The sequence below is a fragment of the Syngnathus scovelli genome, chromosome 5 (assembly GCF_024217435.2).
Source record: "Syngnathus scovelli strain Florida chromosome 5, RoL_Ssco_1.2, whole genome shotgun sequence".
Lineage (NCBI taxonomy): Eukaryota > Metazoa > Chordata > Actinopteri > Syngnathiformes > Syngnathidae > Syngnathus > Syngnathus scovelli.
The window spans coordinates 21,582,439-21,595,999 of NC_090851.1; the positions used below are offsets into that span (position 1 = coordinate 21,582,439).

The 13,561-nt window shown below is 50.3% G+C and overlaps 2 protein-coding genes across 5 annotated transcripts; both read right to left on the reverse strand.

Moving 5' to 3' along the window:
- Nucleotides 1-512: 512 nt before the first annotated feature.
- Nucleotides 513-3,885, reverse strand: LOC125969635 (janus kinase and microtubule-interacting protein 3-like). 4 transcript variants are annotated; one of them, XM_068650788.1, is made up of 13 exons: nt 3,732-3,885; nt 3,577-3,647; nt 3,336-3,440; nt 3,079-3,192; nt 2,881-2,942; nt 2,609-2,671; nt 2,439-2,522; nt 2,124-2,357; nt 1,808-2,003; nt 1,653-1,730; nt 1,363-1,596; nt 1,158-1,283; nt 513-789 (listed from the first exon to the last, which is right to left on the reverse strand). In XM_068650788.1, exons 5-9 carry the CDS (start codon nt 2,938-2,940, stop codon nt 1,818-1,820), a joined length of 627 nt encoding a protein of 208 aa, XP_068506889.1. In that variant the 5' UTR covers nt 2,941-2,942; nt 3,079-3,192; nt 3,336-3,440; nt 3,577-3,647; nt 3,732-3,885; the 3' UTR covers nt 513-789; nt 1,158-1,283; nt 1,363-1,596; nt 1,653-1,730; nt 1,808-1,817. The 4 variants fall into 4 exon arrangements, with proteins under 4 accessions (XP_068506889.1, XP_049577884.1, XP_068506888.1 ...); XM_049721927.2 differs by having other exon boundaries at nt 1,363-1,730; XM_068650787.1 differs by having other exon boundaries at nt 1,363-1,730; nt 3,079-3,440.
- Nucleotides 3,886-10,030: 6,145 nt separating this feature from the next.
- LOC137840324 (uncharacterized) lies at nt 10,031-12,956 on the reverse strand. Its single transcript, XM_068650792.1, has 3 exons — nt 12,879-12,956; nt 12,235-12,411; nt 10,031-11,971 (listed from the first exon to the last, which is right to left on the reverse strand). Exon 3 carries the CDS (start codon nt 10,897-10,899, stop codon nt 10,159-10,161), a length of 741 nt encoding a protein of 246 aa, XP_068506893.1. The 5' UTR covers nt 10,900-11,971; nt 12,235-12,411; nt 12,879-12,956; the 3' UTR covers nt 10,031-10,158.
- Nucleotides 12,957-13,561: the final 605 nt, after the last annotated feature.

Consider the following 13,561-nt stretch of genomic DNA (forward strand, 5'->3'; position numbering starts at 1 on the left):
TGCGTTGACATAATGGCGCACTGGTTAGCATGTCCACCTCTTAAGCATGATGTTGCGGGTTCGACGCCTGATCAATGTTAGCCATGGAGTGAGCTGAAGTGCATGGCGCTGAAGATTTGAATCTTTGAAATGCGCTGAGGTCTGACATATCAGGCAGAATGGTTTGCCATCACGTTCAACAAAAAATAGAAACTTTCCCACTCTGATAAAAACGTCCTGTGTTCATCTACATATTTCCGTTTTGCTGTGCATCTTTTCCCTTCCATTTCGAGAGCCCAATTGACACTAGTAGTTTACTGGAATGTGTTTGCCCATCCTACTTTGTGGAATTTCACCACATGCGCTTTTGACCAAAATACCAAATTGAACTCAAGTGAAGCCAACACGCACAACCCCCCCCCCCCCACACACACACACACACACACACACTAATGTTGATATGAACATAAAAGGGCCGCATGAATCCAAGCAAAGAGCCGCATGCGGTTCAGGAATTGCGGCTTGGCCAAACCTGTACTATACAACTTTATTTGTATAAAATCTTCACAACAGCTGTCACACAAACAAAGCGGGAAAAAACGAAGACGTGCGTGTTCCGCCCACGCTGGATTTATTTGCACCTTTGAAAAGACACCGTATTGCCGCAGATGTGGCAAAGAGTACTTTTGGGCATCTGAGACGGAAGGATGTCCAAAGCATCACGTCACCTGCTCTGGTCGGCATGGTGGTGGGACGTTGAGGTCAACCGCTTTGGGGTTGGCTGAATCTTTGGTCGCAGGATGCCACACACTTGAAGACAGAAGCAGAAAAGCAGAGCTAAATGCAAAATGTACTCACCGGTGACTCCAATTTTTTTCCCCCCTGAAGAAATGGATGGACGGGTGGCCCCGGCTGGCCGGTGGGACTCTTGTTATTCTGACCCTTTTTAGTGCGCGTTTGGGGCAACAACCGTTTTTTGTGGCGCTCTCTTCTGGTTCAAGAGTGCCCTGCATGTGAATTTGCCTTTCCTGCCTTCTGATTGGATGAGCGCCGGTGTGACGCGGTGCCTCTGTCACCGTGGCGGGGGTATACGTCGGCATCGGAGCGTCTGCCAACGTCTGAGACCGGCTGGCAGTGTATCGGAGGTGTCGAGTGCGGTGCCGCTGGAGCTCACTCACCAGCTGGTGTTAGGGCCACAGAATGAAGGCCAAGGAGAAGAATAGAAAGAGAAACAGAAACTTCTCCTCCAATTGTTTGATTTGTGTCTTCTGAGCTTCGATGAATTCTTTCAGCTCTTTGTTCCTCTAGGACGGACAAATGGAAAGTGGCCTTCAAAAGCCAGTAAGCGTGCAAGTAAGTGCCGGGCTGGCTTTGGGCCCTTACCTGTTGCGCGCTGTGCAGCAGATCCATTCTCTCTTGGAGGATGCAAGCGTCGCGCTCCCTCAACTCGCACATCAGGGCTCGCTTCCATTGGTCCACGGCGCTCCTAAGCTCTTCTCTCTGATCCGCCGTCAGCACGTCATTCACGCCAGCGTGGCTGGCTTTTTCGCCGTCCGTGGCGGGGCAGTCCCGCTGCGGTAGCGCCTCGTACAACATGGCCTCCAGCTCCAGGATCCTCTGGGCCGCAATCCTCGTCCATCAGTGGTCCGGCGGGAGATTTGAGGGTGGCTTACCTTATGAGCCTGGTCCATGGAACGCTTCCTGAAGTCCAACTCTTCATCCAGGTAGCCCTTCTGCTTACAGAACATATCCTAGCACAGCTCAAAGTCAGAATTGTTGGGGCACATTGCCCCGAGTTCCCCTTGGCTGATGTCGCATGTCTGTCTACCTTCTCACTTTCAATGTCCAACATCTACTGTTGAAGTGCTGACTTGGTCACTTTGATGTATTCTAACCACTGAGGAAAGGCTGCTGTCACATAAGCAGAATGCGAGAGCGTGCGTGGACGTGCGCGTTACCTTCTCGGCTAGGGTGAGAAGGGTCCTGGCGTGAATCACGACCACCTGCTCCTCGTTGGTGAGATTCTGCAAGAGCCCAAAGGCACAGCGTCAATAAGCTTCTTTCAGCGCAAAGCCTTCCAAAAGTCACATTTGAGCCACCGAGTCTCGTGGAGTGCGAACATAAGGAGTTCGACATACACTTACGGCGTTATCGCCCAGGATGTCCAGCTTCTTCATCAGATCACTGATGACGATGTCCGAGGGAAAGGCGCAAGGAGCAATGTAAGGTGTTCTGGGACCTCGGGTTAAGGTTAGGGTTGCGAGGGACGCCTTACGTACGCTCACGCCCTCGGCCTCGCAGTAGATCTGCAAAGGGCTGAGGCCGTCTGGGAAACGGACTTGCAGAAACTTCAAGACGGGGGAGCGCCACTCCCTCTCCTGAAAGGCAGAGGCATGCATCCGTCCGTCCGTCCGTCTGTCACATCTCTGGCCTCAACACGCTTGTGCGAGTCTTCCCACCTCCAGCTCCAGGATGCGGAACTCAAGCAGTTCGTTTTGGTCTCGGATATCCTGGATGTGCTCTTCCGCCTCCATCCGCCTGACCTGAAAAGACAGTCAGACCTCATCTGCGGGGCTTCCCGACGGGTGTGACGCCAAGCGACTCCGCCCAGCGCCTTTCTTTCCGTCACCTTTTCGGCCAACTGCTGATTGCTCTGACGCAGCAGCTGCTTCTCCTCCACCCACTTGACATTCTAGAAGAGACAAACGCGTGGACAGCTTTGGAATGTTGTGTCATTTTCATCCACAAATTCTTTGGTTGACTGGAAAATGACATTTGCTTTTCTCCGCATTTTCCCAGCCACGTTCAGGGGGGGGTTGGTCCAGTAATGCCAGACGAATGAGTGACTGAAGAATGTAGCTATTTTGTCTGAGAAAAAGGTGTGCTCATTGATGAGCTTACCTGTCCTTGTTGCTTCAGCGCTGACTCCAGATCTGCTACTCTGCTTTGATAGTGACCCATTTCTACCATCAGCTTTTCTCTGGTCTGAAAGGAGGAGGAGGGAGGCTCCTCCTCCTCCTTTCAGACCAGAGAACACCCGAGGCTGGGTGAGAACGGGGAGGCTGCGACCCGGCCGGGGGTTGCGGGAAGGGGCGCCACCTTGATCTCCTTCTCGGCGTCGTAGTCCCCTCCGCTGGTCTGGGCGAGCAGAGCGTAGGCTCGTTGCAGCGCTTGATATTCTTGCGTCAGCTGGCGGTAGCGAAGCTCCGCCTCCTCATGCACACACCAATGCAACACAGCACTAGTACCAGAATCAGTCAGACCGGCGACAAAGCACCCGCGACGCAAAGACGAGTCCGATTCCAGGCTGAAGAGGAATGTTTGGCGCCAATACGCTGGCAGAAATGGCGGGCTACCTCTTCGGGTTCCGTGTCGGGGGTTCTGTCGGTGTGAAAAGACAAGGACGATCCGTCCGAGTCCACCAACACGTCTTCGTCGTAGCCGTAAAATGTTTCGATGATCTGCGGGCGCGGAAGCAAACATCTCTCTGAACAAACTGAAGCGACACCTCACGATGAATCGACGAGAGGAACGATAGCGAGAAAAAGGCCATTTCATCTTGCGCAACACCAAGCAGCCGCAAACAAACAGACTCACCTTGCAGGACCTCACGCTTTGTTCCTCCTCAGAGATTCTCGACGTCGGTATCGTAGCAGCAAATCTCTCTCCTGTCGACACAAATAATCCGCCTTTGAGATTCTTTGGATGCAAAGGGAACGAACGGCTCCGGCGCAGAAACAAACGCGACTCACAATGACATTTCTGACATGAGCTACTGTCTCCAGAGCCTGAAAAACACGTCACCGGCGATGATTGGAGGGACGCTCGTCTTTTCCAAAAGTGACAACTACAGGGTGTGTCAGGGTTTTCCAGATTATCTTTATCGTATGATTATGTTGCTTTGACTTTGACTGCAGGCGGTGGACGTGGCCGGCTCCAGGGCTTTATCCAAAACACTAACCGCTCTGTCTTTCAGCTTGATCTCATCCATCTGGATGTACAAACGGAGAGCGTTCAGGCAGGCGGGCAAACTCATTTGCCAGAATTGTGACAAAAACAAAGAGAGCAACCGGCCAATTTTTTTCTTGAATCGACTAGAACACCTTTGCTGTGACAAAAGCGAAGCGAGCAACCGGACATTTTCTTCTTGTGAAATAGAATAGAATGCCTTAGGTGTCATTGCACTGCAGGTATACGACGAAATTGGGAACATAGCCACGCACCGCGCATCTGATCAGTCCTACCAGTCAACGGATCTCCCTCTCGCAGTCTCTCTTGGTTCGGCTCAGCTCCTCCCGATGCTGGTGATGAGCTGATCGGAGCTCGTCCGCTCGGGACTGCCAGGCCTGCTGGGCCGCTGCCAGGGCTTCTTCCGCGCTCCTGGTGGAGGCGACACCGCTCGGTCTCCCAACACCGCCGCGTCTCCTCCACCTCCGCCAGCAAAGCGCCCCCGCTCCTCACCTGAGCAGACATTGCGCCACACCGGGCCGTTGAGACCGCAACGGAGCGCCGCGACGCTTACTGGGGACAAGCTACACAATACGGTAGCGGCCGCATCGGAGCCCGACGTGGCGTGCGGATAGTCAGACACGGATTGAGCGGATCACCTTGTCCATGGAGTCGTCCCTCAGGCTGAGGACCAAGGCATTCAGTCGCTGGATCTCTCCATCTTTGATTTTGATCACTCTCATCAGCTCCATTTCATACTGCCGCAGTAATGTCTCCCTGGTAACGGCTAACTCTTTCTGCTTCTCCTCATGGAGTTTGCTTTTGAGTTCCGTCATGGCGGCGGTGGCACGGTGGTGGTCCGCCCGCAGGTCCTGACTTCTCTCTCTCTCCAGACAGCTGACCTGACATGACTTAGACTTAGACAAACTTTATTGTCATCTTGTCTGCACATGGTGCATACAAAACGAAATTTCGTTGCATACGTCTTACAACAAAGTAGTGATATTGCAGTTGAATAGAAGTAACATATCCTATGAAAATATATTGTCAAACGCACCTCTTTCAAGAAGGTGCCCCCGGCTTCCCGATAACGGGTTTGTCTTAGCCGGGTTCGGAGATTCGTCCGTAATCTAACCACCCGTGTTAAATTAACTCCACCGGAATCAATCTAATTTCTGTACGACGCCAATCCCTCTCAAGTCACCCGAAGCTCGAGCCGAGTAACTCAATTCGAGGCAAGACTTCGAAGTGACCGCATGGTATTGATGGCTCCCCGCTAATGTTTGAAGTTCTTATTATGTTACGGATATTTTTAGATGTCTTTGTTAAGACCTCAGGGATTCGTTTGTATAGCGCACCCAAGCACTAGTTTTGCCGAAGTAAATGTTGATTGTCACGCCTCGTCCCCAACTGCTCCACTATGTGTCTGTCTCGGTTTCTGTCTGTGTGCTCGCCCCTCCCCTCCTGTGTGCCCACGATCAGTGTGATTGTTCCCACCTGCCTCTCGTTACCTGTCGTGTATAAAAGTCCTGTCTGCCCCTCACTCCCTGTCGGATCATTGGTTTTGGTATTGGTTGGTTTTGGTATTGGTTTTGGTATTGGGTTTGGTCATTGGTTTTGGTTGCTGTCGTCCTGTCTTGATGCCGTCATGTCCTGCTGTCTTCTTGTTCCACGTCCCGGTCAGTCAGTCAAGTTATTGTTTAAGTCATGTCAGTTCACCGAGTCTGTATTTTGAGTTGCTGCAATAAACCCTGGTCCAAGCTGCACTTGGTCGTCCTGCTCCATGCTCCACCATCCGACCGTGACAGAATGATCCGACCATCACAACGACCAGCGCTTGGACCCCCCTCCACCACCAGCTCCCGCTGCAACACCCGATCGTCGTCCGAGCTTGTTCCAGCGCCATGGGCTTGCAGCTGCCATCGGATCTTGCTCCAGCGACGCCGGACTCACGGCCGCCATCGGAGTTCCTCCCGGCACCATCGCCTCTGCGACCGTCGTCGGACTTCGCTGCCGCGACGCCGAACCCGCGGCCGCCATCGGAGTGCTTCTGGCGCCAGCGGCTTTGCGGCCGCGATCGGACTCTGGTGCCGCGACGCCGGACCCACGGCCGCCGTTGGAGTGCCTCCCGGCGTCATCAGACTCACGGCCGCCATCGGGCTCCACCCCAGCGTCGCAGGACCCGCGAACGTCGCCAGACATCCAAGCCAGCTGCGTCGGACCCGCGATCGTCCCTGGCTCCACTCCCACTGCTGCGGCTCGTGATGGCTCTTGCCGCCGCGCAGAGCCCCGCCTTCCGAATGTCGCCGATCACTGTACGGACTTTGTGAGTGGCCGCCGATCGCGGTACAGACTTCCCAAGTCGCCGCCCCAGTGCGGTTGTGTTTCCCCGAGTTTCCGCGGAGTGCGTTTCTGTTTCCCCAAGTCGCCGCCCGTGTGCGGTTGTGTTCCCCAAGTCGCTGCCCGAGCGCGGTTCTGTTCCGCAAATCACCGCCAGAGTGCGGCTCTGTCCCCTAGGTCACCGCCAGAGTGCGGCTCCGTCCCCTAGGTCACCGCCCGAGTGCGGCTCTGTCCCCTAGGTCACCGCCCGAGTGCGGCTCTGTCCCCTAGGTCACCGCCCGAGTGCGGCTCTGTCCCCTAGGTCACCGCCCGAGTGCGGCTCTGTCCCCTAGGTCACCGCCCGAGTGCGGCTCTGTCCCCTAGGTCACCGCCCGAGTGCGGCTCTGTCCCCTAGGTCACCGCCAGAGTGCGGATCTGTCCCCGCAGTCGCCGCCAGAGTGCGGATCTGTCCCGGCAGTCGCCGCCAGAGTGCGGATCTGTCCCCGCAGTCGCCGCCAGAGTGCGGTGCGGTTCGGTTCCCCAAGTCGCCGCCCGAGTGCGGTGCGGTTCGGTTCCCCAAGTCGCCGCCCGAGTTCGGTGCGGTTCGGTTCCCCAAGTCGCCGCCCGAGTGCGGTGCGGTTCGGTTCCCCAAGTCGCCGCCCCAGTGCGGTTGTGTTTCCCCGAGTTTCCGCGGAGTGCGGTTCTGTTTCCCCAAGTCGCCGCCCGAGTTCGGTGCGGTTCGGTTCCCCAAGTCGCCGCCCGAGTGCGGTGCGGTTCGGTTCCCCAAGTCGCCGCCCGAGTGCGGTGCGGTTCGGTTCCCCAAGTCGCCGCCCGAGTCCGGTGCGGTTCGGTTCCCCAAGTCGCCGCCCGAGTGCGGTGCGGTTCGGTTCCCCAAGTCGCCGCCCGAGTGCGGTGCGGTTCGGTTCCCCTAGTTTTTTTTTTTTTTGGGACGTCGGGAGACGTCCCTTGTGGGGGGGGGTTCTGTCACGCCTCGTCCCCAACTGCTCCACTATGTGTCTGTCTTGGTTTCTGTCTGTGTGCTCGCCCCTCCCCTCCTGTGTGCCCATGATCAGTGTGATTGTTCCCACCTGCCTCTCGTTACCTGTCGTGTATAAAAGTCCTGTCTGCCCCTCACTCCCTGTCGGATCATTGGTTTTGGTATTGGTTGGTTTTGGTATTGGTTTTGGTATTGGGTTTGGTCATTGGTTTTGGTTGCTGTCGTCCTGTCTTGATGCCGTCATGTCCTGCTGTCTTCTTGTTCCACGTCCCGGTCAGTCAGTCAAGTTATTGTTTAAGTCATGTCAGTTCACCGAGTCTGTATTTTGAGTTGCTGCAATAAACCCTGGTCCAAGCTGCACTTGGTCGTCCTGCTCCATGATCCACACCCGATCCTGACAGTTGATATGGGTCCGTTCCACTTGGTCGCTCATGCAGTGAGCCGACCAACTTGTTTATTCGAAAGAGAATCGAATTAATAAAAGTGTGACAATAATAGCATTTAAGAAGAAAATTAATGCACTTTATATTATTAATTCTAACTTCTTATATGTAAATCTAGCACTTAACTGTCGGAGTGCTTCACCCCACTTGATTGCTTTAAAAAGAGTAACAACTTTCTTAAAACGAATAAAAATGTCTTACTCTATTTAGATTTGCCCAGTAATTAATTTGGAAGGCAAGTCTATTTTTCGATCGTGTCCTGTTTAACTTTTGACGCGGCCCGACAAATTTAGGAACTGGGCCGCGCCCGATGGACAATCGAAATACTTTTATCCTTCACCAATTCTAATAATCTATTTTAACCATCGTCGTTATTTTATTTAGAGGAAGTAAATTTTCAAACGAATTCACTTTTAACGAAATTCACTCTTCCCTTAAATATCTACAAAAGTTATTTAATTCTCTAACATGTTCGGAGTTACGTTTTACGCGGCCCGTCAAAAGGGGGAACGGGCCTGCGCCCTTCAAATAATTAAATTACTTTCAGTTCTACACCAAACTAATAATCCAATTTAAACACTTCCGTTAATTTATTCAGACGAAGCAAACTTTCAAACGAATTGAAATTCACTCGTGTCTCAAATAACTACGAAAGTTATTCAATTCTCTACAATTGTCTGATGTTACTTTTATTTATTACGGTCCTATGTTATACCATAATAACCCCCCGCACATTAATCAAATCGTCAAATCAACCCCAAACCATCGATTGCACAAATTTAGTACAAATCAGAGCACAACCAAGTAAATAATATACGAAACACATTTATTGAAGAAACATGAAATAGAATTACAAATCTCAATTACTCCAGAAACCGAACAATTTCACTCACTGATACCCGTGTTAATAAAATCATTCAATCCCAGAACAATTCGATTGCAAAACACAGTTCATGAAAGAGGGAAAAGGTAGATACCAGCTGCGTGCTATTTTTGGTGGAAGCAAAGTCGAGTGATCAATTCGATCTTACTTCTAAAATCCAAATTAGAGAAACAGGCTGGCCTCGAGGGGGCCGGCGGCCCGATGACTATTCCCCACTCTCGCTAAAATACATAAAAGTCGTTTTCTCTCACCTAGTTTCTCCTGTAAAGTTGTCCAGTCCAATTTTTTGGAGTAAATCCAAGTTAATTTCGGACCAGCGATCCTGCGTCTCACACAAAGATCCCGGGACTCTGGAAAAAATCTTGAAGCTCCTTCGGGCTTCTTCACGTATTCTTTGGGGGAAAAAGCCTCTTAGCTGCTCCTGCAGGACTTTTTATAGGCTTGTCTGGTACCTATATCCTCTCTATAGGGTAAGACCGCCTAGTTTCCCACGCCTTATAGATTTTGGTCAGTTTTCCCACGCTGTATAGGGTTTGGACAATTTTCCCACGCTCGTACACCTGCTGTCCTTCAGCAGATGTTTCCGCCTTGACCATGCATTACTTTCCACCAATGTACAGCTAGCCCCTGGTAAAGCCTTTCACTTCCCCTTTTCTTCACTTCCTGTTTCATGAAAATAACTTTTTAAAGTTACACTTCAATTAACTCTGAAATAAAAATCCAAACCTTTGATCTATTTCTTTAAACAATTTATGTCACGCCACTATTCTCATAGAGGCGGGCCTCTTGACCAAATTGACTAACAATATTGCTTTAAGCTGTTACAGAATACATTTTTAGCCAAGCAAAGAAATCAAAAAGTAAAAATCACATTTGTGCTTCTCCAAACAATTTATGTCACGCCACTATTCTCATAGTGGCGGGCCTCTTGATCAAATTGACTAACAATATTGCTTTAAGCTGTTACAGAATACATTTTTAGCCAAGCAAAGAAATCAAAAAGTAAAAGTCACATTTGTGCTTCCATGCGTGACTCACAATCCGACACCGTGTTCCTGTTTTATTTCTATTTTAACTAGTTTAGCTTACTGTGGCCCCTTTTTGGTCTCATGTTTTGGTCTGGCGCCATCTTTTGGACAAATTTGGAATTTCAGCTCTGCCAATTTATTCCTGTGAACAATCCATATTTTACCATTTGCACCACCTTTACCCCCCATGTTACATGACAATATATATACATATACTATATATACATATACTATATATATATATATATATATATATATATATATATATATATATATATATATAATATATATATATATATATATATATATATATATATATATATATATATATATATATATATATATATATATATATATATATATATAAGTATAAAGTGCAGCAGTGATAATTATGCAATAGTGCAAGTAGGCATAACAGTATTCAAGAGCTAAACCATGTATTAAACTTCTATTTAAAGGGTTTATACAAGTTCAGTAAAGTTGGTAGTGCGAGATAGTGCAAGATAGAGGTCCGTAGTGTCATAAAGTACAGTTCTGTGAATGTGTGATGCAGAGTTCAGTTTAGAGCTCAACAGTTCTAGTGTTCAACAGTCTGATGACAGCAGGGAAAAAGTTGTTGCAGAACCTGGTGGACCTGCAGCGGATGCTGCGAAACCTCTTCCCAGAGGGCAGCAGGGAGAACAGTCCATGGTGGGGGTGTGATGGGTCATGGATGATGTTACGGGCACGGGACATGTAGCGCTGAGATGAAATGTCCTGAATGGAGGGAAGAGGAACCCCTATGATCCTCTCTGCTGTCCTCACCACTCTCCTCACGTTCTTCCAATCGGAGGCGGTGCAGCCTCCACACCACACAGAGAGACAGCTTGTCAGAATGCTCTCTATGGTGCTCCTGTAGAACGTCCTCATGATGGGTGGGGGCAGGTGGGCTCTCCTCATCCTCCGCAGGAAGTACAAGCGCTTCTGTGCCCTCTTGACCAGTGCCGTAGTGTTCATAGTCCAGGCGAGGTCTTCTGTGATGTGGACCCCCAGGAATTTGGTGCTGCTGACCACCTCCACAGCTGAGCTGTTGATGATCAGTGGAGCGTGGTGAGGCTGTTTTTTCCTGAAGTCGACGATGATCTCCTTCATCTTCTCCACATTCAGGATCAGGCTGTTGTCTCTGCACCAGCCCACCAGCTGCTCCACCTCCTCTCTGTAGTCCAGGTCGTTGTTGTCTCTGATGAGCCCCACCACCGTTGTGTCGTCTGCGAACTTCACGATGTGATTGGTGGTGAACCTGGGGACGCAGTCGTGTGTCATCAGGGTGAACAGCAGGGGGCTCAGGACGCAGCCCTGAGGGGAGCCTGTGCTGAGGGTGATGACATCAGAGGTGTTCTGTCCGACCCGGACTGACTGAGGACTGTTGGTGAGGAAGTCTAGCAGCCCAGTTGCGAAGGGGGGTGTTGAAGCCCAGGTGTTCCAATTTTCCTACCAGATGCTGTGGGATGATGGTGTTAAACGCTGAGCTGAAGTCCAGGAACAGCATCCGCACATGGGTGTTCTTCTCCTCCAGGTGAGCCAGGCTCAGGTGAAGAACGGAGGAGATGGCGTCCTGAGTGGAGCGGTTTTGCCGGTCGGCAAACTGGAACGGGTCAAATAATGGGGGGAGTCTGGAAACGATGTGACCTTTAAGCAGCCTTTCGAAGCACTTCATCATGACCGGAGTCAGTGCAACAGGCCGGTAATCATTAAATGAGGTGATTTGAGGTTTCTTCGGCACCGGAATGATGGAGGCAGTCTTAAAGCACGCTAGCACTGTGGCTTGGCCCAGCGAGGTGTTAAAAATGTCTGTGATGACCCCAGCCAGCTGACTTGCACATTCCCTGAACACACGCCCAGGAATGTTGTCGGGGCCAGGGGCCTTACGGGGGTTGACTCTCCTCAGGGTCTTACACATCGGCGGAGTCAAGGCAGAGTACCTCCTCTTCCTGATGGGGGACAGTTTTAACTGCTGGAGTGCCGTTTAGTGCCTCGAACCTCCCAAAGAAGTTATTTAGACCATTTAGAAAGTCAGCATCAACTTCACCCACCGGGGGGGGGGAGGGCGAGTTGTAGTCTGTAATCGCCCGTATGCCTTGCCACATACTCCTGGTGTTGTTGGCGTCGTGGAAACGATCCTGAATTTTTCGACTGTGGTCTCGCTTCGCTACCCTGATGGCACGGTTCAAGTTGGCTCTCGCTGTCCTCAGTGTCTCCTTGTCGCCAGACTTGAAGGCAGAGTTCCGCGCTCGTAGCGTTTGACGTACCTCCTCAGTCATCCAGGGTCGTTGGTTGCCCCGGGTGATGATATTCTTAGTGGTGCTGACGTCCTCGGTGCATTTGTTGACGTAGGCTGACACAGTCATGGCACACGCATATCAAATCTACATCGGGGAAACTGGGAGGGAGGGAGGGAGGCAAGCAGGGAGGCAGGCAGGCAGGCAGGGAGGCAGGCAGGGAGGCAGGCAGGGAGGGAGGGAGGGAGGGAGGGAGGGAGGGCGGGAGGGAGGCAAGCAGGGAGGCAGGCAGGCAGGGAGGCAGGCAGGGAGGCAGGCAGGGAAGCAGGCAGGGAGGAAGGCAGGGAGGAAGGCAGTGTCTGTCTGTTGAGGTTTTCACCTTGTTCTTCTCCTGCTGAAGTTCTAACTGGACGTCCATCAGTTTGGCTCTCAGCTCGTCATTGGCGGCCTGAAAGGCGTCCGTTCGCTCCGCCTTGACCCGCCCTGCCGGAGCTCGTTTGGACATCTCTTACTCGAGTCTCGCCCGGTCGTCAGTCAGAGATCACAACATTTGTACCTGGAGAGCACAAACGCAGCGCTGTTTTCCACTGGCTTCGGACTCAACTTCAATCGGTACCGTAACGTACAACATCATAAACATAGATCTAGCTTGACTTATTCATTGAATAAATGCATTTGGTTCTTCAAAACTGCATCACGCAACATAGCGTGACCGAGACGGCCGTTATCCACCTGCGTGAAGTTATTTGGTGAAATGAATGAGATGTTTAAGACACCATCGTTCTGTCTCTATGTAGATGAAGGGAAATAATCGATTGCTGAAGGTCCAAAGGTGTTGTGATAAACAAATAAACACATTAGTGATTAGTGACATATTTGTGATAAACATATTAGGCAGGATAATCACATATGTTAACTTGACTGCCCACACTGTATTTATTTATGGTTATTTGTTAAATCGGGTACTGTTAGACATGAAATAGGAAGTGTTTAACATAAATGGACGACGAAAGGGGTACTCACCATTGTAGCTCCTGCTGGTCAATGATACGAGCCTCTTCTTGCAGTGGAAAACATACAGCCAACAAACACCGTGGAACCTAAAGGAAGGAAATTAAACATTAACATTTAGCCTCAACCAACATTCACAGATACAACGCAACGCAAACTACACAAACGTAAATATATATATTTTTTTGTTTATTTAAGCTCGTACACAGACATCATCAAAGTCACACTTTCTTTACAGAGCTTAGAGTTCGTTTCGTACTCGCCGAAAAACGGAACGGGTAGAAGCAGCCTTGCTTATCGAGTCCTGTCCCAAAACTTTCATCCAAAGATTTTTCGTTTTTTCACAGATATTTATCACACAGCAATTTCACGAGAGTCTTCACAGATATTATGTAACACATTAATTTTAAAATAGTCAACATAAAAATTTATGGTTATATATGATGCTAATATTTGTACATTAGTACATTTACACATTTGTTCCAAAAATAGCCAACATCAGAAATTTATGGTTATGTATGATGCTAAAATTGTGAGTGTAACAAACAGCTATCAATGCTTTCGTCCCAGGGTTGCCGCGGACTCAGCTTACGTAATTAGATATGAGAGAGGCTCTCAGTTTCTTCTTGAAGTCCTTGAAATTATCGGACAGTTTTAGGTCAGAGTTCAGTTTGTTCCAATTTCTTACACCGACA

Excerpts from the sequence above, each read along its gene's own strand:
- LOC137840324 (XM_068650792.1), bottom strand. The coding sequence starts at position 10,899 with ATGACACACGACTGCGTCCCCAGGTTCACCACCAATCACATCGTGAAG.
- LOC125969635 (XM_068650788.1), bottom strand. The coding sequence starts at position 2,940 with ATGGGTCACTATCAAAGCAGAGTAGCAGATCTGGAGTCAGCGCTGAAG. Across the intron at positions 2,358-2,438 it reads TCCGCATCCTGGAGCTGGAG|GAGAGGGAGTGGCGCTCCCC; the intron begins GTGGGAAGACTC and ends TCTGCCTTTCAG. Across the intron at positions 2,004-2,123 it reads ACATCCTGGGCGATAACGCC|AATCTCACCAACGAGGAGCA; the intron begins GTAAGTGTATGT and ends GGGCTCTTGCAG.